Below are 27,921 nucleotides of genomic sequence, written 5' to 3' on the forward strand. Positions count from 1 at the left end.
TAAATTATTTGTTTAATAATTTTAAGATCTAAAATACTCTCCAGCGATAAATCATCCTTGCCAGTATGATGTAAGAACGTAACCTTTCTATGGGTCTCCAGAAACGAATCTTTGACCATCAAGTGCTTCAAACCATTACAGATGAATCAGCAGCACCACTTACAAATATAGTTGAAGTAGCACAACTTTTTTGAATAAAGTTTTTCTCGCTTTAAATTAAAATGCTGTTATGCATACTTACTTCCGAGCTATGAATTTTTCTCCAAACAAAATGTTCTCACGAACTGTAGCATTGACAAGCCATGGCTGCTGGGAAACATAGGCACAGGATCCCTCACGGCACAGCTTACCTTTTGTCATATAAAGATGACCGAGGATAGCAGCAAGGAACGACGTCTTGCCACTACCAACAGGGCCACATACTCCGATTAAACTTCGCTAAAGAACAAAAAAAAATATTATATTAAAAATTAAAAGAATTATATTAATGATTGGAGAAGTTTGTCAGGGGATGCAGTCAGCAAAGAACAATATAAATAAACAAAACCATATTTATTTATTATATGCCGACGTTTCGACCTGTTTCATGTCTTCATTAGGGCTATAGAACAAAAGAGATAACAACAACATTTAGAGAAACAAAATTGAAAAGGAATAGTATATAAACAAATTTGGAACTATACAAATTGTTGAATTGAATCATAAATGATAAAAAATTGATAACTGGTAATTAAATAGTAAAAAAAAAAAATTTAATTGATTGATAATCATGGAATTAGATGGTAGTAGATTGAAAACAGTGGAAGATGAAACATAATATCATGTAGGTAAGAAGATATGTATAATATAAATTGAACAATATGACAATTTATTTATTTATTTTTTCAGTTTTTTAGACACTACTTGCATATCTTATAATCCTTCCTAATCTTATACCATGTATGTATATTATTTTAATATATTTAAAATTAAAAAATATATAATTTTTGTAAATAAAGGGAATATGGTCCAGGTGCGATAAAAAAAAAAAAACTCAAATAGTGACAACTATTTTAGTTTTATTAATATTTAAAATATTTGTCACTACTCGAGTTTTTTTTTTACCGCACCTGGGCCATATTCCATTTATTATTAATACACATGGTCAATCAGCGATCTTCCAATACGATTTTTGTACTTTTAACTTTAATTTTGTTTTATCTTCTTTGGAAAAAAGACAGAAAATTTTAAAATTGAAATAATGGCAAAATTATACACACACATAAAGAATGGTAAAAAGCTAAAATGAATTAATATATGTTATATGAAAGGAAAAAATAATAAATAATAAAATAAATCATGTATAAATTTAGCACATAATTCAAAAATGTTTATGTGACAATTTGACAATAAAATTTTATGCTATGACTATTTATATTAATAGGATTTTTTTTTAAAATTGTTCTTTACTAGTCATAAGTATGCCATGTATGAGACAACCCAATCAAGTTTGGCAACACAACATTTTTAATAAAGTGTTTTTCTCTCTCCTCTCTTTCATTTTTATATAATTTTTCACTTATATTTACATAATTTCTAACCCCACTTTACTTTACCTTATTATCTTACATTATTAACATATTTTTAGTTGTTTTATATTTTTTTAGCTCTGATGAAGCCCTGCACAGTGGGACGAAACAATAGCAAATAAATAGTTGTTGGCTATTTTGTGTTATTTTTTTACCGCACCTCCAACCCTCCTTCATATCGCAATTGGAAAGTTTGAAAAGAACTGTTCATTAAGACGAAATAAATATAATTCAATTAACAAATTATAAAATAAAAACAATCCAATATGGCATACCTGAGGTGCAAAAAAATTGATGTCAAAAAGAATTTCTTTGTAGTTGGAATTTAAAGTTCCTTGCTCAGTATGATTGAGTAAGTCTGTTTCGTTTCCATCTTCTCTTTTTGAATCGGTAGTTTTCTGTTCAGTAATAATTTTCCTAAAAATAATTATAAATTATCAGTTTTTTTAATAAAAGTGATATTGATTAACTTATAAACCAAATTTATATTTAGATTTAATAATTTAAAATTTAATACTAACCCTTTCTTAGTTTTGGCAACATTGATGTTATTACTGCTTATATAATAAGCAAATGTACCATCTGCAATACAAACAGATTGTGATTTGTCGACTGGTTTCGACAGGACAGTAGTGTGTTCATTTAACAGCATTATACCCTATAAAGTGAATTAAAATTTATGATTTATATGAGCCACATATGGAAAGTGTTGATTATTATATATATATTTTGTTAAAACTATACAACAAATATAAGCAAATGATTAAATAACAGATTAATAAAAAATTAAAAATCAAATAAATAAAAGGATCCAGGTACAGTAAAAACAACTCAAATAGTATAAACTATTTATTGTGAGCCAACTTTAATTTACTTTGCTCATTTTTATATAAATTTTCACATATTTTAAATAAATTTCAAGTTATCTACTCATTTACTTTGTTACATTATTTTAGCTGTTTGAATCTTGTTTAGCCCTGATGAAGCCCTGCAAAGTGAGGCGAAATGTTGGCTCCTAATTAATTGTTTATTTACTATTCAAGTTTATTTGACATCACCCAGCCCAGCTTCTTTTAATATATTACACACAGTCAAATCAATCATCTTTTAATTAAAAATTAAAGAAAAATTATGGTCTGAGAAACGGACAAAAAAGGTAGCTTCAAAAGTAAAATATAATATTTATTAAACATTATCATTTTGTTCCACTTTTTAGGACTTTATCAGGATTAAAAACAAAATAAAATAAGAACAAGATACAACAAAATATCGTAAACTAGGGTAGGAATATAAAATGAGAAGAGAAGGTGGTCAGGGATAAGATTCGGTTAAGAGTGACTCTTAACAGATACTCTGCTTAAGTCATTACTGACCACACGCCCTCTCAATTAATCTATAGTCAATAAACACATCATTATGAATATAAGATGAAATGAAAATATATTCTAAACTATGGTAGGACTATAAGATAACATAATATTATACTATTGTTTAGCCTGCAGGCCTTTTATTTTATATTTTACGATGCATGAGATGGAGGATAGTTTTATTATTTATTAAGAGCCGAGAGGGCACCACCTATTGACACAGGACCAAAGAATAAAGAAAAACTATTAACTGATAGGACTAAGGTCAAACCTGTTTGGACCAGAAGATTGGACAAGAGGAGAGATCTCTCTGTTATGAGCCTTGGTCGAGGAAGGATGACTGGCTAGAAGCAGCACACAGCCCAGACTGACCTTATATCCTCCGCAGATCATAGGACAGGTGACCAATTCCAGCACGGGGCTCAAGATGCTCAAATAAAAAATATGTATGTCTTACAAGGAATTGCTCATCATACACCAGGACTTGGTCTCCATTATCATCATACCAAGTCTACCTCTCATCAACATAATTACTTTCCCTAGAACCTTCTTCCATCAATTTAAAAACTGACAAACAGAACTTATCATCAGAATATTCACAAATAATTAATTTATTAAAACATTATTAATGTTATAATTTTTTTCCTTCCATGGTTTATATCCTTTTATTTTTTAATTATTTGTTATCACCATTTAAATTTCTCCATTTACTTCACTTGGCTTTAAGATCTTCCCCAAGTCGATATGTTTTTTATGTTTGATTTCTTCCTGCTCCTTCGCTAATCTATTCTTATTACCTCTCCCTTACTTAGGTTATTAAATTATGTTCACCACATCTTATTATTGTCATATTTACTAATATTCTTATATAACTTTATACTTTATTTCTTTCATTCTAGTATTTTACTTACATATATTTTCTTTCCATAACTTTTATTTTAAATAATTATTATTAAATTAAAATATTATTATTTCTTTATACCTTTTGGATTATAGAACTTAAGATTTTACTTATTAAATAAATCAAAAATTAGTATCCAATTCTGTCTAAACACTTTATATTTCACTAGTCCAACGTTTTGGCCATTCTAGCCATCTTCAAGGACATCTTCAATACAAAACTCTTCCTCACATTAATTTACAATTTCTATTGCAGGCTATTCTACCCAGGTCATTTTCTTTATTCTAAGTTCAAAACCTATTTATATTATAAATGTTAATGTTTTTAAATTTTAAATAAACAGGTTTTGAACTTAGAATAAAGAAAATGACCTGGGCAGAATAGCCTGCAATAGAAATTGTAAATTAATGTGAGGAAGAGTTTTGTATTGAAGATGTCCTTGAAGATGGCTAGATGGCCGAAACGTTGGACTAGTGAAAAATAAAGTGTTGAGACAGAATTGGATACTAATTATTGAAATAATATAATTAAAATTTAGATTTTACTTTTTTAAACCTATTATTTTACTTACAAATTTAATTACCAACATATATATTTTATTTCCCACTTTTTCATCACTTTACTTTAAATAATTTTAACTTTGTACATATATTTACTAACTAGATTTTCATATGTGTTTTATTATTTGTACTATCCTCTTACTTAATTAAAATATTACTCTTCTCATACAGCCTTTATCATCTTGTAATACTAAGACTATACACATCTTTGGACACTATTTATGAACCTATAATATTAGTTATTTTCTAATCATTCTGTAATTCCTTTTGTTCATTATGACTGTTATCTAGTTTATTGTTTTAAGCCCTGACAGAGCCTTGAAATTGTGGCCAAAATGTTGATACTAATAAATGAGTTTTTATTTATTTGTGTTTGTCACTGACCAGCCCTCTCCCCAATGATCTCCTCATTTAATTACTTTCCCAATTACTTGAGTTAAATTAACTAACTAACTCATAGTATAAATCTCTTGACCTTATTCATCAACATATCGATTTCAATTCTGTCCAATTATTTTATCTGTTTTCCCTACAAACCCTTTTTGAAATGGAAAATTTAAAATTGACTTCAGATCTGACTTATCCATATTTAATATTTAGAGAAGGCCTAGTCAAAACAACTAATATCATATTATAAATTATATCACAGAATTTTTTTATGTCAACTTATAGTCTGACCATAGTTAAGGACATATATTTTTATATATTGTTTTATAAGCCTTGATAAAGCCCTGCCCTGCAAGATGAGGTAAAACATTGTTTATAACAAATGGTTTTTGTTCTATTATGAGCTATATTTTTTTTACTGTCACGATCATTGATTATCTTCCTCTATTAATATGTGTGGTCAACGAATAATTTTCCAAAATTAAAAATTAAGCTGTACGTTAATTTCAAATCATCTTTAGCCTAACCTTTAAACGTTGCAGAGCTAAATTGAAGTCTATAATACTTCGGAATGCCTCTTGAGTGAAAAGAAGTACTCTGCGTAATAACTTATTGTACAACGTAAGTACAGTAAATGCCTGAAATAAAGAAATTATCAATATATACAATATCATTTGTACTGTAATTAAAACTGATCTATAACTATATATAAATAAATGATACTATAAATAACTGATTTTATAATACCTGAGAGACAGTTAATGTTCCTGTAATAAGGATATGAATCAATAAAGTTAGGATGCCAGCTATCACGGGAGCATTTGATGACAGTGACAGTGCAAAACTGTTGCAATAAGAAACTTTGTGGAGTAACGAAAGCTCTTTTTTACGAATTTCTATAAAAATATATATTATAAATAAGATTATGTACAGATAGTATCTTTAATAAATTAATAAACATCTATTATAATTTAAATTAATAAATGATAAAATAATAAATATAAATTAATCAAATAACATATATAAGTAAAAATTTATTAACTAGGGGGGAACCCCCCGCCTGGCAGCGGACCAACCCCCATTTTACAAATTATACAAATGTTCCTTTAATTGTACTATCTGTAAAATAAAATACTACACTGTGAACACTAAAAACGTTTTATACAATAGAGAAAATAACAAGTCAATAATAAAAGAAGTAATTTATGACAGTCAATAAAGAATTATTTCTTCACTGTGAAAGGTGGGGGATGTATGGTATACTAATCCGCCACAACCTGATGGCATTTAAGGCATAGTAGATCAGTCCCTATAATAATAAAATATATGCGGTGATCACTAAAAACTTTTTATTTAACAGAGGGAAATATATCTGTACCATTAACAATAACCGGTACTGGAATGCTTGTAGCCGCGTGAAAGTTGAGGCATAGGTCTTAACAACCTGAGAACTACAGCAGTTTCCAATTCGGCTTCAGTACTTGCAAGGAAGTACTGTTTCTTGAACAATGGTTGTCCAAGGAGGTAATTTGTTCATGATCTTCCTAATTAAGGGTATCCACTTCATAGAGGTTGGATAGACTCTAAATGGGTATTCATGTGTTATAAGTTCTTACACACTAAATGTTAAAAGTATAGGATTGTGAGCAGCCTAATTTAAAGTCCATGTTACGTATTAAATGCAGAGGAGCTCCTAGCAGATTTTCTGGGCAACTTTTTTTGTAACCTTAAAATCTTTATGAGATAATAAAATCTCTAACAGCTTTGTCATATCATCTTTTCTCTACCTTATTTGTTTCTTGTTTCCTTTCCTAGTTTTTTCCCCATTATTTTATTATAATTTTTATCCATTACTTTATTATGGTGGATCCACATATTGGCCACTCGCCACAGATCGGAGGCTCGTACAAATGCTCGGCAAACCAAGAGCGGACCATCCACATGTCAGTGTTATTCAGAGAGGCAAGCATGGCGGACGTACTAGTGGTTTCAGCCATTGCACTTGGATTGTATTATTTTTATTACAAAAAAAGAAAATGAAAGGAAATTAGATATAGATAAATAAGATTAAATATAAAACTTATTATAAAAAGTACCAACAAACACCTTTAACCTCCTAACAGCTCTCAGTTGCAACTAGACAAAGAACAATGGTGTAGATGCTACACGAGCGCTCTCACGAACCCCTTTCATCTGTGTCCAAAAAACCGACTCTCGACGGCTCGGCAACAAGCCTAAGCCAACCAAGCCAAGTCACCCATCCACATGCTCGCGTATGTCTGAGTTCGCCATGGCTCTGCCAACATGTAGAGGCCCCTTTAGAGTTTTAAAAAGTCTAAAACTAAAACAAATACAAACTACGAGCAACCAACCAATGAAAATGACAACAGGGAAAATGGTGCGGAGATCAGCTCGTCTGTTACGTGATTTCATTCTCTATTTAGCAGATCTATTAAGAGACTCTCAACCAGGTTAAATGTTATATCGTTTTAACATGCTAAAAGAACAAAATGTTTCTATATTAAACACAAATTTTTCTATTGACACTTTAACATGTTAAACTAGAGATGATGAACATCTCTAATACAGGAGGATGAAAAGGATGTGGAAGAATATTGACTCACTCAATAAAATATATAAATATAAATATAAAAGGAAGATGGTCCGGGTGCGGTCAAAAGAACTCAAATAGTAAATAAGTTATTTGTTATGAGCCAACATTTCGTTCCACTTTGCAGGGCTTCATCAGGGCTAAAAAAGATACAAACAACTAAAAACTAAGATTTACATTGAACAGTATAAATAAACAAGGATCATAAAAAGGTATTTAATATAAACGCAAATAATAACAAATAAAAAATAGATTAAAAAAAAATAGAAAAATACAGTAAACAATAAAAGACAGGAAAATAATGGAAATAAGAATACAAATCAATAAAAAAGGAAAATACTGGAAGATTATTGATTGACCGTGTATAAAGATGAAAGGAATATGGTCCGGGTGCGGTCAAAAAAACTCAAATAGTAGAAATATACTATTTTATTGAGCCAACGTTTCGCCCCACGTTGCAGAGTTTTGTCAGGGCTAAAAAAGATACAAACACATAGTTACCAAAGGAAAAAAAGAAGAGAAAAAAAACAAAAACATAAGTGTAAAATAACAGGGATATAAATAGTAAAAAAGTAAGATATAATAAGAAAAATTAAAGGGTGTAAATAGTAAATGAAAAGGGTAATAGTATCAGATAGATAAGAAAAGAAATATTAAAGAAAATACAAATAAAGAGATGTAAAAAGAAAAAAGAATACAGATCAAATGATGAGACAGAATGCATACCTATTTTGACGGCTGTCAAAACAAAAGTGACCGTTGGTATTGGGAGGAGTGGGGACGGCAGTTGTGCCACAATAACGAAAATAATTTGTAAAGTAAACATGATAAAAAGGTATTTAAATTAGGTGAACAATAAATGGAAATATACATAATAGGGGGAGAAGAAATATTTAAAAAAAAAAACAGATAGAAAAACAAAAGAAAAGTAAAGTATAAAATAATGGGATACAATGTGTGTAAGTAATTAAGAAACAAAATATACAAAATGAGCGGGGATACAGTAAAGTGTAAAATATAATAGAAAATTAATAATAAAGTAATTAATATAAGTACACTTAAGGAGATAACAGATGAACATAAATTAAATAAATAAATAATAAATAAATAAATAAAAAAATAGATAAAATAAATAAATAGAATAAAAAAAAATAAAATAATAATGTGAGAATTTAGAAAAACAAGAATAAAGGATATGACAAGAAAATGGACTTCAAAAGGAAAATAATGAACAAAATAGGGCACCCACCTTACTGAATGGAAGTGAAAATAATGAATGAACTGAATGAAGTTAAATGAAAAGGGCCCTGTTTTATAATAAAGTACAATCTAATACTATTAGTCTTGTCGATTAAACTTAATAAAATTACATTGACTTGTTCAATAGTAACTTGTACTTTAGTACTTTTTAACTCCTGTGATATCACTGATAGTCATCCCTATTACGAAAAATAAAAACTATTAGTGTAATTACCACGTTATTTCTATACTTGTATTTTGAACTAATACTATTAGCTCTCATTATGAAACAGGGCCCTGGATGGAAGGGTGGGAGGAAAGTGGCAGTTAACAGAAACGTTACATTTAAAGGCAAAAATATATAAAATAATATTAAAGTAAAGATAATATTAAATATAATGTAGGTAGACATCAAATAATAAGATACATACTAAGGGAGAACAATCATATAAAAATATATGGATAAAATATAAAATTGAAATGAAATAAAAAGAAAAATGTAATAAATATAATTTATTAAATATATAGAAGTGAAAAAAGTTGTTTGAATCTTTTTTTAACCTTGATGAAGCCCTACAACTGCATGGGGCGCAACGTTGGCTCACATTAACCACCTGAACCATCAACCTTTTATATATTACACACAGTCAATCAAAATCTTTCAATATGTCCATAAATATAATAACACAAATCACCTGTGATTTTATTGATATATATCATCGCCCATGAATATAATTTGATAAACTTTATAGAGTTCAATATTTCTGATAGCACTGTCAACCTTTTATCGGTCAAACTAAAAACTTTTCTCTTGAAGAAACCACTCAGTCGGGATAGAAAGTACTGGAAAAATTCAAATAAATTTACAATTAATCAAATGATAATAAAAAATATCTTTTCTTATTCTTTACTCATTTTTATGCTTGACTGAAAATAAGATTCAATTACCATATTAGCCTGAATATAAGTCAAGATTTTGTCCTGAAATTATCTATGGAAAAATGGGAACTGACTTATATTCAGATTTGATTCAGAAAAGTTTGAGTTTCACAAAACTCAGGGCTTATAATTAATAGTCTCCTCATATATTTCTAAGCTTCATCGTAATATTTGATTAAATTAATCAATATAGTACCTATTAAAAATATATGTATTAAAAGTTGAAAACTGATTTCTTATTTGGCATTTAATTTTTACTCCAACACATTTTTCCTTGAAAATTATTTTCAAAATGGAGGGCTGACTTATAAACAGGATTAACCTATATTCCAGCAAATACAGTAATTAATAAATGTATTTATAAATTATGAAATATCTATTCTTACTTGTAGAGGATAAAATAGAAACATCGATCCAAGACCTAAAATTGGCCATGGTCCGAGGAGCCAATAGATGTATCCGATCCCAAGAGCCAGACTGATTGGTCCAGTTGCAATCATAGGTCCAAATAAAACAACATCATGAAACCTCTGACCATCATTTGAAAATATATTAATAAGCTAAAAAAAAAAAAAAAACAAACAAGAAAAATAACTACTATAATAAACAGAAAAATAATACTAACCAAATAGAATGAGCAAGTGAATTACCTCTCCTATCGACTTGTCGCCAAAATGATGAAGCCTCATAATTTTATTAAACAGCATGCCTAAGCAACCAGCTCTTATACGAGTAGCAGTTCTAAAAACAAAAGTAAATGCTAATACCACATAGTTTAAGCCTAAAAACCAATTTTATATGAAATATAAACTTCTACAGCACCCAAATGCCATGAATAGGGTTTCAATGGATTCATATCTCTAAAGGAAACACTCTCAGTTCAAACTTTTGTATTAAAAGTGATTTTTAAAATGAACGGTTCCAAAACCCCAATGGAGATAAGTAGACAGATTGAGACGGTATTTAGGGTTTTAAATTTAGATGCAGATATTATAAACATGGCCAACTGACCTACAGAATGTACTAGCTCTGAGATTTTTAGGCCCTTAAATTGACCATCTATAAGATTGAGATGAGATGGATCGAGTTATATAATTTCAATGCGGACATCAAGCCTGACGGACATCAGTATTAGAGTGGTTTAATAATGAAAATTATTGTATTAAATATTGGTATGTATATATGTTGGTATGTAACGATTTTACAACTAATTTTATTCTTTTTTAAAAGGAGGAAAAACTTTATTAAAATACAAAGTTGAACTACCCAACTTCATTTGGTTGCTAATCACACAGCATACTTATTTTAGTCTAATCAGACGATATTTTTAATCTTACGATAAAGAAGCCTATACAAGTATACAATAATTATAAGCATTAGTAATATATGACACTAGAATATGACTTTTTTTTTTTACTTTTTCTTTTTCTCATTTTCATGATTTTTTTTTCCTCCTTTCTCCTTCCTCTCTTTTTTCTTTTCCTTCCCTTCTTTTTCCCTTTCATATTTTGGTATCAACCCAATGTGCCTTTAGCAGAATAATGGATAAAATAATGATAGAGATATGAGAAAATATATGAAAGATACTTAAGCAACAAATATATATAAAAAAAAAAGCAACGAACTATGTTAAAATTAATATAGAATATATATTAAAAGAGAAAAAAGGAGTTGATCACATTTTAGATGGTGGGAATCAATTTATAGGCGATAATTGGCGGATTGTTGCTAGGGGTAGGACCATATGTGAAAAAGTTATCAACAATATTTATCTATTTTTTAGAAGAACCAATGATTGACCACGTGTAATATATAAAAGTAAATAGTAAGTAATAATATTTATAGTGAGCCAACATTTCAGCCCACTTTGCAGGACTAGAAGAGATTCAAATGGCTAAAATAATATAACAAAGTAAGAGAATAGATAACATAAAATAAAACTAAACTAAGGTGAGATTAAAAATGATTTAAAATACGTGAAACTTTATATAAAAATAAACAAAGTAAATAAAATTAAGACGTACAGTGAAAAGTAGAAATAAACAAGAATTAGAAAAGGAATCAAGGTATATTAAGATAGCTATATCAAGGTGGGCTTCCTATTTTGTTTATTATTTTCCTTCATTTCATTATTTTCCCTCTTTTAGTGCTTACTATATTTTAATATTTTAATATTTCTCTTTTATCTAATTTTTTTATTTTTATTATTTCCATTTTAATTAATCGCCTAATACTTTTTGTAATTCTTTTTCATTTATACTTTACGCTGTATTTTATTTTTATTTTCTTTACTTTATTTTGTTTATCTTTATAAAAATTTTCATATATTAGAAATAATTTTCAGCTATATCTTAGTTTACTTTTATTTCATGTTATTTATTCACTAACTTTGTTATATAGTTTTAGTTGTTAATACAATTTTTAGCCAAGATGAAGCCCTGCAAAGTGGGGCAAAACTTTGGCTCACAATAAATAGTTTAATTAATATTAGAGTTCTTATGAACACACTTGAACCATTTTCTTTTAATTTATTTTTGTGCTTTAATGACTCTGGTTTTTGTTTTTATCTTCTGCCAACATTTTTATTTTACTTTATGTAGCCACATTTTCCTCTTTTGTTTTTCCCCACTTTGATCATGGCTGCCTGGTTATCATGGTATATGGTGGACTCTCAGGTAATCTCGAATCTAAACTTAAACGTTTTATGAATTGTGCAGTAGGATTTATTTTTGGGATCTCGAAAGATATGCAGATAACTCAGTATTATGCCGAGCTGAAGTGGCTCTATCCAACCTTCTGATGACAGTATTTGTTAGCTTCCTTTTTATTACAAGTAATTAGTACTCAACGCCCAAGAAACTTGCAACTCAAATTCTCAGTCCAATACCGTACAACCTCTACCTCATCAAACTGCTGCATTTGATAAATCATTGTTTATCCGAGCTGCATATCACTGGAACTCCATTCCCTCTAACACGCGTCATGTACAAACCCTTCCCTCGTTTAAAACCCTTCTATTCAACTACCTGTTACTTCGACAATCTAATCCAATATTATATAGTACAGATATTTTGTAACTACCTTTTTATTTTTTTTTTTCATGTATTATGTCAGTTAGTTTTTTGATTTTTTTTTTTCTTCTCTGTATCTAAAATTATTTTTATACAATTTTAATATAAGTTATAATTAAGTATGGCCACACAGTTTTATGGCCAATAAATGTTATTATAAAATTAAAATTGCCTTTGTAATTGTTCTAAAGAGACCTAGTTCCAGAATAATAAAATATTTTTCATATCACTTCATTTTCTCTGTACTGATTTATTTTGAAAGAAGTTCTAGTTTGAACTCATTCTTCTTTGCTGTAGCCAACTCCATTAAAATTTCTCCCAATGGGATAGACATTTGTTAAAATATTGATGCCAATATACCTTATTATTTACTTATGAAATTTATTCTTCTTTTTTTATTCATTTTTGCTCAACGTTTCGGGATCCTTTTCGCACTTTAAATGGATTAAATTACCATTTCTTTAGTTTCCTTGTTAATTACTTCCATATAACTATATCTTACCATATTTATAATTAGTTTTAGTTTTACATAAACTTATTTGTATATATGTATATATAGTTGACCGTAAAAATTGATATATAAGAAGATGGTCAGGGTTGCGGTCAAAAGTGAAACAAAAATAGTTTACAAATATTTGTTGTAACAATAGTTGTAAACTATTTTTGTTTCACTTTTGAACGCAACCCTGACCATCTTCTTACATATAAACTTATTATGTTCAAACCATTTGCACTATCACTTTACTATGGTCTATGGAGTATAATGTATATTATGCTGTGGATGTATAGTGCAAAAAATGTTTGATGTTGGATGTATAACATACTCTGTGTTCTCATTCAATATTCTTACCGATAATTTGTCGTCCAAGCTATGGGATACAACACATTTCTACTCAATGCTCCCAATACAAACAATGATGCCCATTGAAAACCAATCAGGAATGATTGCTCATCTGATTCTGCATATTCCAATAGATATCTCATGAAAAAGACCTGAAAATTAAAAAAAAATGATAAAAAATAAAAAGTAATTAACTGTTTATTATTCAAAATGATGATAAATAAATCATCTTTATATTTGTTATTCAAAACAAGAGTTGGGGAGTATTTCAAAAGACAAGAAAAAAATGTTTGTATCTTATAGTTCAGAAGACAAAATACAAAAATATTTAGCATTTTAATAAACAAAATACAGAAAAAGTATTTGGTTTTTTAAGCAACGAAATAGAAAATTCTAAAAAGTATTTTGTATTTAACCTGTTGGGAACATCGGATTTTCATACACATCACATCTGATAGGCAAGTACTGAAATTTGCAGAGAAAGAGAATTTTTCCTGATATCCCAAAGAAAAATAAATAAGAAAACATAAATGAAGAGGGGGGAATTAACTACTATCCTGTTGAACATATGTTTATCGATCAACTATAACCAATCATTATGAGAGATAGTTGACCGTGGATGATAAATGAGGAGAAGATGGTTGGGGTTGCGGTCAATGATACACAAATAAGTATGACTATATACTAAAATAAGTTAGTCATACTTATTTGTGTTTCATTGACCGCACCCCCAACCATCTTCTCCTCATATAACCAATCATATTATTAACACGGCTTTAATTGAATCGGAGCTGTCAATTTCTGTTCATTTTGCTTCCTTGAAAATGAAATTATTTGCAATCCACAACATTGTAGCCATGATAATCTCCCACCACAACCACCTAGGATCAATTGAAGCATATGTAGCTGGATAACTTACTTCAAAGAACTTGGCACAACCCCTAACAAACAGAAACCCACCACACAGTGTTCTACCCACCACTTGTCTAAAACACTTTTGTAACATAATACTTAGGAATATTTTAGAAACAAAGAGAAAAGGATTTCAAATACAAAGTACTAAGGAGTAAACTGGATATTCTTTATAACAACTTTGGATATAATGACAGTTCGTTTATAGTGACAAATATTATGATTCTCTAAGCTTTGGTAATTTATTTTTTATCAGGTATAGCACCGTGCTTATAATGACTAATCAGTCATAAAGATTCATTATAACTCGTGAAACAATAAATGATTGGTTTTAACAACGGCTTTCTGGTAACTTATAAGGAGGCCAACCAAGAATCCTAATTTCTCGGAGAATATTGTACTTTCCAACCACATTTTGAAAAGGGGAAGTAGGATGGAAAATGGAATAATACTGAGTCATAAGTTTAGCCCAACTCTGCTTAAAACATAATTTACCTAGGTCTCACATTCACGATTATCATAATTATTGAAGTAGGTAAGAAATAAAATTTTATAGAAGGTGAATGAATACTTACAACACTTACGAAGCCAATAAAAACACATACGATAAACAGAAAAGAAGTAAATATAAATCTAGTTCTCATAAACCTCCATGTAACCCAGCTTAATGAAGCGCTCTCTGGGCCTTTCCTTGTCAGCTCTTCCTGCCACAGCGCTTCCAGCCTAAAATTGGACAGAAATAAAATAAACAATATAAGTTCAATTGACAAATGGTCATCTGAAAAAATACTTACTTATAATAAAGGCCTCATCCCAAAGAGTTACCTGCAAGCAGTAGAAGTCTAAATACGAAAGCACACTAAAGGTGAGCAGAGCAAAATCCAAAATTACTGATTAATATTAAAAATATTAGAACAAAGTAATAAACAAAAGCAATACTAATACAATCAATACTTGCAAAGTTGAAAAAACAGGCAGACAGCTTCTCTCTGAGCTAATAGAAATCGCAATAATTTAGTACTAAGGTTTTTATTGCAGATTATTAATTACAACAGACGACTGAAATGTAAAAACAAGTCATGTTCTGTTTTTGAAAATATAATAAATTATAAAACATCAATACAGTGTAATCTCGGTAACCCGAACTAATTGCTGCAAGAGGATGTTCGGATTACTTAAAAGTTAGTAGGAAAAATGGTGTACGAAAATTTAACAATATGAATGTTCATAAATATTTTTATTTATTTATTTTTACATAATTTATTAGAAATTCGACAGTCTGAAGTTTTAAAAAATCCATCTTTTCTGAAGAAGTCGGTTATTTTTGTTTTGTTAAGACTTCCATAGAAATTTCTTCATTGCTTCTTCTCTTGTAAGAGGACTTGCACCCATGGTATATCATTCGTTGTTGCCCACTTCAGACAAACATTGAAATAAGACGGTTTCTTCATGTTTTATTGTCGATGGCTCTTCAATTGGTCTTTCACTTTCTTCTTCTTCATTAGTAGAGACTTCTGTAACACTCTATACAATTTCCTCATCAGTTTTAAATGTGAACTCATTCTTCTCACGACCTCCTGCCCATTCATCAAAATCTGTTTCATTCACTGAAGCATCAGGGTTTATACTTTTAATCTAGGTCGAAATCATCTTTCGACTGGCTTTGTCATTGCTGTGATAGTTTATAGATGTTCTCTTTCCCAAACAATGGATTCCATGAATTGCATATAGTCTTTGACTGAACAACCTCACTTATTTTCCCATCATAGTTTTACAGAATCAAATGATCTATACAATAAATATTATGTATTAATAATTCCAACAAATATATTATAAACACTTTCATAGGGATTGGATTCTCCGATATTGAAAATGTGTAAAATTTTTCACTATAGATTTTCACAGTGGTTACAATAAATTACCTATAGATCAGGAAGTTAAAGATGTCCTTTACACATGTGCACTGTTATTGGAAAACAAAAATATTATTACTAGCTGTTTTCTAAAAAAAAAGTAATTTTTTTTTATGCCAGTTTAAAGTACCAAACTTCATATTACCGAGATTGTATTTCCACGGCCTCTTATTTTCCCGCCCTTTTTGCGCTATCGCTTGCCCACACTATTACTGACCTATATGTGCTTGAGTTTTTTTTTTTTTTTTTTTTTTAAGGCCTGTTCCGAGTTAAGATCGCTCTGTAGCTACTAGGGTTTCTTCTCTCGCTCTTCAGAGGCTTACTTGCATTTACGATAATTTTAAATGTCAATTAGTTCTTTCAAATTAATTCCATATTTGACCTCTGATGATTTACACCCTTCAGCAATAGACTACAACATGTTAAATTATTCAATAATTCCTTTTACCTATTTATCCTATACTCCACAACACTAATTTCCATCTTTATGAACTGAAAAAGACTAGATATTCATTTCCTTTGCAACTATAACTATTCATGGAATTAATTATTTTGCCTTGTATTTTCTTCCATCTTTCTATTGTTCCTTTATACTTCACGTTTTACATTAAAAATGACACTTAATATTAAATTTTTTATGGCCCTCCATTTTTAACTACAGATATTTAGACTGCGCACCTAATTTTAATTTCCCTATAGACTTAACACCACATGTCAATTTTATACATGGAAAATTCGGTTTTCATGATGCATTAAGTAACCCAACCATGAGAATACAATTTTAAATTAATAAATTTTTAGCTTAAAGTATCCAAATTGATCCCTTTTATTAATTTGTTCTCAAGGAAGTGTGGCCAAATTTAATATTACTACAACATATCCTTAGTTCAAGGACATAACATACCTTTGAGTATTGTATGCACAAGAATCCTGAGGACATGGATTCGGTATATCATCTGTAGTGAGACCTTTCTTGTACGCTTGAGTCATATATTTTGTCAACCAACCGTATGTAACGAACTGCCAAAGTCCAGCTTCATCAATACCAAGAATTTTACTATTTCTAAAAATAAAAAAATAAAGAGTGAATAATTCTGTGAATCATTCATTAAGAAATATTTGTATTCATAGTTAGTATGAATATTGTCATAGCAGTTATAGTTGTTATTTTTTAACAAGTCAGTTCACAGTAATACATAAAAACATAGAATAATAATAAACCAAAACAAAGAACAAAAACAGTAACTTACTTCTTTTTTTTTCTGAATGGAATAAGATTCTTGAAGGCAGTGTTATATCTAGACATTCCATGCCTTGGTGCGTAATGGTATGAGGCGTTATTATTATTTGATTTAAAATAAGATGGTTCATCTTCTTCCTTCGAACTAAAAATTTACCCCAAAATATCAATAAATAAAAGAAGTTCAAACTAAAAATTAACTTCTAAGTTAAAAAAATCTTAATTTACTTATAATCTTTAAATTTCTTTCTTGAGACTGGTAATTGTTTACTAAATAATTCAAAACACTATCCAAAATTATAGTCTCAAAACATTTATTAGAATAATAAAAGTGTATAAATAGTGATAAAAGAGAAATAATTTGGACTGTGATTTTTAAAGTAATTTTGACATATTAGATATTAATGTTTTGACCTGGGCAGAATGGCCTGTATGGAGTTTTTTTAAATGGTTGGATGATATGTCTCATAGTAATTTGAGATTGTCCCTGAAGATGGCCGAATTGGCCGAAACGTTGGACGTGTGAATGAAATAAATGTTTTGAGACTATAATTTTGGATAGTGTTTTGAATTATTTAGTAAATCTTAATTTACTTCAATAAATAAAAAATGAGTAGATAATAATATATTCATACCCTTCAGGATCTAAACTTTCTAAAACACCCTTGTCAGCCATTTTCTTAATTTTAATGTACTCAAAATCCTAGTTTGGAAAAAATAAAGATTGTTAGAAATATCTGTAATTATGACAATTACATTATATATTCATATATGCATGCATATACTTAAACAATTAATAATATTTATAAATAATTAACTTAAGGTTTATCCTTAATTTATTCATTTTTTCCTCATCACTAAACTAAGGGGGAAAAATATTTTAGTGATATTTTACATCTCTTGTCCAATAGAAGTGTTAACAGTTACCATGAACAGAACAGATACATTGGAAATTGAACAATTAATGTGAATATTATGAAAAATATTTTAAAAAGTTGATTAATATTATAAGTGTGGAAAAAATATAATTATTTTGAAGATTTCTATGTTTTATTTCCAAAAAAATTATAATTTCTATCATGAGTCTTAAATAAGAATTATTTATGATTTATAAATATTGTATAAATTAAAAAATGGGAGTATAATATATTTCAAATAGCATATTTTGTATGTCATTTAATTATTGTATTTGATAATTTGTACGTGAAATAAATATTTTTAACTTTTAAGTTATAAATTTAAATATTTTAACATTAGAATGATTTTTGATAAGAGACCGGAACAGTGAAGTCTAGATAAACACCAATCGCCATGCATTTGTAATTAATGATATATAACAACAATAAGAACTTGTAAAACGTGTTATTTTACATACACAAAGTGGATTAAGTTTCCTTGGTCCATTTTACCTATATTCAGTTCTGGCCCAAACCTATTATAAGTTAATGGTATCACAACTATATAGAACACACTGTAATAAATAATTGTAAATAATGTTTATAATTATTATTTTCTTTCTTATGTTTATAATTATTATTTATCTTAATTTATATCCTCTAGATTTTAGTTTTTAATAATTAGTTAAAGAAAAACTTTTTTTTTCCATGACCATCTTCTTAAATGATTGCTGTCTGAATGTAAAGGTAATTTCGAATAATTATTTTCAGAAATACATTAGATGAAAATATTTTAAAAAATCTTTTAAAATTTGGCAATCAATGAACATTTTTTTATGATTTTAATCATTTAGTGATATATGATAAATGTCTGATGAGCATGTTTAATAAAAAATATATCAACTGTAATTTTATGTTTTACCTGATTTTGCAACCTTCTTGAGTATATGGTAAGACTTATAAATTTTATATTATCCTAAAATTTATACTTTTTTTATTTTCTTTATAACAGATTAAATGAAACTTTAATAAGTGTCACAAATAAATTCATAAGACTAAATATATTGTTCTCTTTCTCAATTTAAATGGATTTTTCTGTTATGTGAGCAGATTAGATTTAGTAATATTGTATCAAAATGACAAGTTTCTTCAAGCCCAATAAACATGACATTTTCATTAGCAACATTAGCGAAAGCCAGGTAACATCCTTGAAAAACAATTATATATATGAAGTTAACGTATACTATAAATATAATAGTTTTGAAGTTTCACTTCGACATTTTAGATACAACACAATTTATTATCAGTTTAGCTAAACATGAGCTACTGCTTGTATACTTATTGCAATTACTGGAGTCAAATGTCTGTATATTCTTAGTTTTACATTATTTGTAATTTTGTTTTTGTTTTTTATTTACCAATTTAATCAATTTAAACTAACAGTTTTAGCTAGTCAGTCACAATGTACATGTAAAAATACACAAATAAATTCATATAAAACAAATTTGACTGTTTTTTGTAAGTGATGTAACATTATTTAAGACCTTGCAGTAAACAAGCTAAAATTTTTATACAAATACTACACATACTGCCATCAAATTCTTTTAAACTGTAATGAAACATTAATAATTTGTGTACAGTTAAATGGATCAATAAATACATAAATCGGTGCCGCTACAACGCATGAAGGGTCAGAGGTGCAGTAAATTGTAAGGAAGTAATTTGTTCATAATCACTCTCAACTGCAAATTTTCTCCTAATTAAGGGTACCAACTTTATAAGGCTAGGTGGACCTTGGAGTGCTCCCTAACCCACAGGGTTGACTCATGGCTACAGTAACAAAATAAATAATTATCTGCCACAGTCGGGTCCTAAGAGTTAGTAGCACAATACCTTACAACTGAGCTATCCCATTCTCTAAATGGACATATAATACCTTTAATGTATGAAAGTTACAGCAATAAGAAAAGGGATTGCCATTTCACTGAATAGAGAAAAAACTACATTTTTATTCAGGAACTTATGAATCTATTTCACTCATTTTAAATGAGTTACTACTATTTTATTACAACATATTTATTGGGTATTTTTGGAGTAGGTACTAATTATCTAATCCTTGTAATATTCTTTTTATCAAATTATTTATTGTTTATCTAGGAAAATATTCCTTTGGAAGAAGATAGTTGATCGTATGAAGTAGAATGTAGGAAGATAGTCCAGGTGGTGGTCAATAAAGCTACCAAAATAGTAAAAGAAGACTATTTATGGTTAACCAACTGTTAACTGCAGTTGACATCTCTGTTTCAATCTGACAGCCCTGACAAAGGTCAGCAAAATGTTGGCTAAAACAAAATATTTCTGCTTTGCTTTAATTGTTGTATATATGATAAAAAAAAATAAATAAATAAATATAAAAAAGGAAGATGGTCCAGGTGTGGTCAAATAACTCAAATTGTAATTAAACTATTAATTATGAGCCTATGTTTCGTCCCACTTTGCAGGACTTCATCAGGGCTAAAAAAGATCAAAACAACTAAAATTATGTAACAGAGTAAGAGAATATGATAACAAGAAATAAAAGTCATCCAAGTTACGGCTAAAAATGATATGAAAATTTATATAAAAATGAATTAAATTAAAGAAAATAAAAATGATGCACAGTGAAAAGTATAAATAATCAAGAAATACAAAAACGTATTAGTCATAGAATGAAAACGGAAATAATAACAAATACAAAATTAGATAAAAGAAGAGAATAAAGGATAAAGGATAAAGGAGAATAAAATAAAGGTCTTTACAAAGTGGATTACCAATTTTGCTTCAATATTTTCCTTTATTTTATTCTTTTAGTGTGTACTATATTTTTATATTTCTCTGTTATCTACTTTTTTATTTTTCAATATTTCCGATGTCATTATATACTTAATACTTTTTTGTATTTCTTGTTTATTTATACTTTTCATTGTATATCTTATTTTTATTTTCTTTAATTGGAAAAGTTTGTCGGGGGGTGCGGTCAGCAAAGAACAACATAAATAAACAAAACCATATTTATTTATTTTATGCCGACGTTTCGACCTGAGTTTCAGGTCTTCAATTATACAAAATATTGAATTAAATCATAAATGATAAAAACTTGACAACTGATAATTGAATAGTACAAAATTTTAATTGATTGATAATCGTGGAATTGTATGGTAGTAAATTGAAAACAGTGACAGATGAAATATACTATCATTTAGGTAAGAAGATATGTATAAGACATGCAAGTAGTGTCTAAAAAAACTGAAAAATTAAATAAATAAATTGAATCTACAAATTTAACACTATGACAGACAATGAAAAATAGTGAGTGGCTTATATCTGAATTACATTGTGAGTATTAACTTATATACCTATACTAAAAATATAAATATATATGTGCATATATATAGTTATCAATTTTTTATCATTTATGATTTAATTCAATATTTTGTATAATTCTAAATTTGTTTCTATACTATTCCTTTTCAATTGTATGTTACTCTAAATGTTGTTGTTATCTCTTTTGTTCTATAGCCCTGATGAAGACCTGAAACTCAAGTCGAAACGTCGGCATAAAATAAATAAATATGGTTTTGTTTATTTATGTTGTTCTTTGCTGACCACACCCCCCGACAAACTTCTCCAATCATTAATCTACGGTCAACTACCTACACCTCTTTATTTTCTTTAATTTGATTTGTTAATTTTTATGCAAATTTTCACATATTTTTAGCTACACCTTCGTTCACTTTCATTTTGGACCACCTTCTTATTTTTAAAAGTTTTTTTTTTTTAATTTTATATTTAATGTATTCATGTATTACTGTTGACATGGGTTATATTAGGACAGTCTGTAAGATGACTTCATGAGAGAAATTATTCCCAGATGTCTGTACTACCTTTGGAATAGATTCAATTGAAAATTAAATCGAAAAAAATTTCTTGTTAGATGTGTCACTACTAAAGCAAAGCAATATTAGCATGAGGTGTAGATAGTTGACCGTAGATTAATGATTGGAGAAGTTTGTCGGGGGGTGCGGTCAGCAAAGAACAACATATATAAACAAAAACCAAAATAAATAAATGTGGTTTTGTTTATTTATGTTGTTCTTTGCTGACCGCAACCCCCGATAAACTTCTCCAATCAATATTAGCATAATGAATTTCAGCAACACTTTCCAGCAATTGACTTATTTTTAATTATCAACAGTGTTTTTTGTTAATAATTTTAAAATTATAGAAGACCAAGCTACTAAAACATCTATCAAATAAAAGTCCAATCCTGTGAAACGAACTTATAGTTGTAAAGCACTGCACATATGTTTATTTATGGACAGTGTTTTGAGTTAGTGATAGTAAAATTATATCAGGTGAATCTACAAAAAAAGTCCTGTAAACATCTAATCTTATAAAATAAATTTGAAGCCCCTTAGCATTCCATTTATTTTTAATTATCAACAATGTTTTTCATTAATAATTTTAATATTAGAGAAGGCCAAGTTTCTAAAACAACTTCTAATTCTGTGAAATGAACTTATAGCTTTAAAGTACTTCACATATTTTTAATTATGGACAGTTTTGAGTTAATTATAGCAAAATTATATCAGGTGAATCTACAAAAACAATCCTGTTAACATCTAATGTTGTAAAATGAACTTGAAGCCTCTTAGCTATAAATTTATTTTTAATTATCAACAATGTTTTTGTTAATAATTTTAAAATTATAAAAGGCCAAGCTACCAAAACAACTTCTAATCCTGTGAAATGAACTTATACCTTTATAGTACTTCACATATTTTTAATATTATGGACAGTGTTTTGAGTTAGTTATAGTAAAATGATATCAGGTGAATCTACAAAAACAATCAGAGAAACATTTAATCCTATAAAATAAACTAGAAGCCTCTTAGCAATTTATTTATTACTAATTGTCGTTAATAATTTTAAAATTATAGAATGCCAAGCTTCTAATCCTGTGAAATGAATTATAGCTAAGTACTTCTCATATTTTTAATTATGGACAGTGATTTGAGTAAGCAATTCACTTATTTTTAATTATAGACAGTAGTTTCGACAACTAATATAAAATTATAGAAAGTGAATTTTCTAAAACAACTTATAATGCTTTGAAATGATTTTAAAAGCTATTTAATGAAACAATAAATTCGAATTTTGATATTAAGGAGTATAAAATTTACTCTCTGAGTTTATTTTTATATAATAGAGTATCACAAATGTGGGATGACTCGTTTGTATTCCACAAAAGCTCAGAAATGTATCTGTAAAGCTCAGTAATCTGTTGTTATTAGTTAGATTGGTGATAAGACAAACCTGTAGGCAATCCTTAATGATAAGGAATGTATATGATGTTTAGATGCAATAAAAAGCCGGTAAAACCCTGAGATGCCAGGAATACTCGCTAAACTACTAGGTAAAGATAACTCTACGTAATAATAAACAAAGAGTGGGGTTAATCTTCGCGAAGCGACGTCGCTGATCTAATGGTCTAACGTCCCAACAGCTCCATTGTTGACCCCCAATCTCCCACGCCAAGTGGGGATGGCATTTTCAAGATGCGATTTTGTAATAATTCCTCTAGTTATAAACCTTAATCTTAATTACAAAAAATTATCCAATTATCGCATTACTCACTCTGTCAACCAGAAATATCAACAGCAATTAATAAGCCATGAGTCAAACTCGGTTCGAGTTTCAGGGCTCAGTAATCTAAACAACTTGTTGAATATTGAATCATTTTACAATTTGTTTATACTCTTATATTGCCTTCAAGTCAAAATTTAAGGAACACAATAGTGCTAAGTTTATTTATTTATATTTTGGACGCATTTGGGCAGCAGAACAAAAATACTCGGTCATCGGCTAGAAAATACCCGCCACTTTACCCACACTTGGAGAATAGTTTTAGCTGTAACTGAATTGTTAATCATAATTGTACTGTCGCGCTAGCTATGGCGTGATAGTTGATAGCGCAAATAATGCACTGACATGTTAACTATCACATGTATACTCCTTGACAGTGAACAATCGTAGTTTCCGTTACGCTAGTGTTTTACTGTCACGAAAGTAAAACTGTTGTAACAGTAGCGTGGCACTGGGTCTGAATTGTTAATTAATAGTATATACAATAACAAGTGGAGTGACAATCGCATTAACTGCCACTTTTAACTGTCATATGATACGCCTTGATAGTGAACTGTCACAACATATTAACAAAACTTTGTTCTTGTATATTTGTCCAAAACTATAAAATTGTATCAGCTCCGAACCCCAAAATAATCCGCCTTTAACCCCAAACACCAATATGTCAATTGACATTGCAATTATATATATATACATTGCAATTATACGGTCAATTATATACATATATATAATATATGTATATATATATACATATATATATATATATGTGTGTGTGTGTGTACATGTGTATATGTATCTAGTTGACCGTATAATTTAAAATAAGAAGATATCAGCCCCGTTTAACTGTCGAACATTAAATAATTAAAAACTATTTCTTCTTTTTTGACCGCAACCCTGACCATCTTCTTATATTTGAAATTGATATTCATTTTTTCCCCAACATTCATATTCAGCATTTATAATTTAACGGACATTTTTTAAAAATCTTCTCTAAAATTGTATATAATCGATTAATTGTGTTTATATTTGTTTAATAAGGAAAGGCCAAACAAAGGAGGCCCCTCACCTCCGGACTCAAAATAGCTCATTGAATGGATAGCTCATATGTAAAATTAAATATAACAGGTAACCTTAAAATACCAATGGTAGTAAAAGGTAAGACACAACACGAATTACTTTTCTTTTTTCACAGTAATGCACTTACTCACTCACTTTTTATTTCTGTTTTAGAGGATTCGGAAAAAAAAAAAAAAAAAAAAAAAAAAAGATGTATTTGGGCAGCATGAATGAATAAAGTATTTCTTTCTCTCTATTGTACATATATTTTGACAACATATAGTGGTGTTGGGGCCAACACATGTTCCAATAATCGATTATATAACATATGGTTTTTTATTATGTTTAAACAAATGTAGTCTTTTGTTTTTATTTAAAAACAATACTAAATAATATACAATAATAAAAAACAATACCTTCGGGTAACAATCATTGTGTGCTCATACATTAGGGTGTCTCTTCTCAGTGAGAATCTAACACCCACGGTGATTTATACATGGCCGTAGTAGGCAGAGGGAAACTGCGCCCCCCCCCCCTAGATTTTTGGGACCCAGGAAAAAAAAGAAGAAAATATTGAACTCATTTGATAGATACCGTTGGTCAAAAAATTATTCATACTCCTAGTTTATCTGTGAATATATTTTTTATTTTATTTTTTTAACAAGAAATAACATCAGATCCTAGTAACAAACAGCAGTGCACATTATTAAAATGACTCCGCTGTGGATCCTTCGAGTCCAAAGGGTTAATTTTAATTATTGTAATAGTTTGGTTAAGTTCTTTTTTTTTTCTACTTTATATGTTTGTATTTTGGTGTATTTGTTTTCAAATGCTTTTATTTTATTATGTTCAATTGTATTTAAAATACAGCAATAACAAAATTCGAAAGTTAATTTCTTCTATTCCCATTTCTCTCAAAAGGTTCCTTTTTGAACCTCTACCCGAAGTTCTGTTCACAGTTCACTATAATTTACATTATGCTCTTGACCATTTAAAAAAATTAAATCTGTCCCGCTACAATCCACGAAGCGTCAGGAGTGTAGGTAGTACTTTGTAAAGAAGTACTCTTAATAGACCAACGGTTGTGCAAGGAGGTGATATGATCAGAATCACGTTAGAACGCCAAATTTTTCAACAATTAAGGGTACCCTCTTCACCCCAGGAGGGCTCTAGAACCCACAGAGCTGACTTACGGCTACAAAGAAACATGAAATAATTAACTGCTACAGCCAGATTCGAAATGGCATGTCCAGTTGGTCGATTTTAAGAAAAACGTTCAAAATTCCGTTAAAAGCTAAAACTCAAAATTTTTCAGGACCGCAATACTTCCCCTTCGATATATTCCATATATAGGTAAGTACAAGAAAACAACTTATTCATTTACTTATCTTTATATACGATATCAAATAGTATATTTGAATTATTATCATAATCAACCATCCTGAGAAGAAAAAGCTTTATTCGAATGCAGCCCAAAAATATTGGGTTGCTAAAACACACTTCGTAATCATCCATCTATGATAGGATATGTTAACACTAACATAAATTATCAAAGATACAATCTTAATACAATATTTTAAATATTATTATTTTTTAAACAATAAATTATAATAAAATAGTAATGAATCTGTAAGACTTTTTTTTTAATTCATGTTTCTTTAAAGAGCCAATCACACTATTGAATAGAAGATTACAACTTAGGAAGCAGTAAAATTTAAAAATATTATTAGCTTTTGAGGTAATCTAACCTATATGGGCGATCCGTGTCCGCCTACCTATTCGCGCTATCATGATTTTTATCTTTATTTACGTTTTTGCTACGAGATAATCTTTATCATGTTCAAATATACTATTTTATTTACGTTCATGAACTTTGCCTACACCTTTAGCCAAGTATGATGAAAAAAAAAATCTTTAATATTTTAAGCAGAGACCATGGGAAAAAGCTGTTGAACTAGACCAGAAATTTATGTTATTCACAATGGAACAGAAGACGTGCGATAAACAATAACATTTATTCTATTTTAAATTGTTGTCATATCTCTCTTGTAAAGAGATATGAATTATCAATCCGATTGAAGGAATTAAAAAAATATACAATAAAATTTTATATTACATCAGAAACATTACATCGGTACATGAAGGTCGCACGGATGTAAGAAATAATATTACATATTGAAGAATGATATAATCAAAGAACAATAATATTTGCCATCATACGAGATATGGAGTATGGCTGGGACCAACAATGGAATCGAGTGATCTTTCGTAATAGTGATGACATAATTCGAAGGACGTTTATCGAATCATTCAATTAAACGGGTAATTGAGTCTGTATAGGAACCAAAATTAAGATGCATGAACCAAAATTTATACAGTATTTATAAACAATAATATCATATCCATAATAAAAGGCCATAGAATGGTAGTCACACGGAGGCACATAAAGTTTTTCGATAGTTTCTCTCTGCTTCCTTCAATCCTATCTTCCTATCAATCACCCCATCCCCCTTTATATTTTAACAATTTAATTTTTTCTGTTTTTAGAGAGATAAAAAAAAAAATGGTTGGGCGGTACGATCAGTATAAAAAACACAAATAAACAAAAGATTATTTATTTTTTCTGACGTTTCGACCTGAGTTTCAGGTCATCAGGGAGTTATAGGGAGAATATGGGAACTCAATATTTATGGCATGATCTTCGGGCTGATTAGTACGCTGCGTGTTTTTAGCAA

General features: G+C 28.9%; 1 protein-coding gene across 5 annotated transcripts in view; it reads right to left on the minus strand.

Moving 5' to 3' along the window:
- Positions 1-23,997, minus strand: part of LOC106689198 (ATP-binding cassette sub-family C member 5) — a 52,757-nt gene extending 28,760 nt beyond the window's left edge. For 3 of the 5 annotated variants that reach the window (XM_024362514.2, XM_067052032.1, XM_024362515.2), the window contains exons 1-14: positions 23,801-23,997; positions 18,185-18,252; positions 17,560-17,694; positions 17,214-17,372; positions 14,972-15,119; positions 13,494-13,636; positions 10,223-10,313; positions 9,959-10,132; positions 9,329-9,476; positions 5,531-5,679; positions 5,311-5,421; positions 2,090-2,226; positions 1,844-1,985; positions 242-438 (exon numbers count right to left, since the gene is read on the minus strand). In XM_024362514.2, coding sequence (XP_024218282.1) covers positions 242-438; positions 1,844-1,985; positions 2,090-2,226; positions 5,311-5,421; positions 5,531-5,679; positions 9,329-9,476; positions 9,959-10,132; positions 10,223-10,313; positions 13,494-13,636; positions 14,972-15,119; positions 17,214-17,372; positions 17,560-17,694; positions 18,185-18,225 — 1,775 coding nt within the window. In that variant the 5' untranslated portion in view covers positions 18,226-18,252; positions 23,801-23,997. Of the gene's footprint in view, positions 1-241; positions 439-1,843; positions 1,986-2,089; positions 2,227-5,310; positions 5,422-5,530; positions 5,680-9,328; positions 9,477-9,958; positions 10,133-10,222; positions 10,314-13,493; positions 13,637-14,971; positions 15,120-15,190; positions 15,222-17,213; positions 17,373-17,559; positions 17,695-18,184; positions 18,287-23,800 lie in introns of those variants that run through there. The other 2 variants (XM_067052028.1, XM_067052038.1) reach the window with 2 other exon arrangements.
- Positions 23,998-27,921: the final 3,924 nt, after the last annotated feature.

Source organism: Halyomorpha halys, unplaced genomic scaffold (assembly GCF_000696795.3).
Source record: "Halyomorpha halys isolate HHAL.00 unplaced genomic scaffold, Hhal_1.1 Scaffold1300.1, whole genome shotgun sequence".
Lineage (NCBI taxonomy): Eukaryota > Metazoa > Arthropoda > Insecta > Hemiptera > Pentatomidae > Halyomorpha > Halyomorpha halys.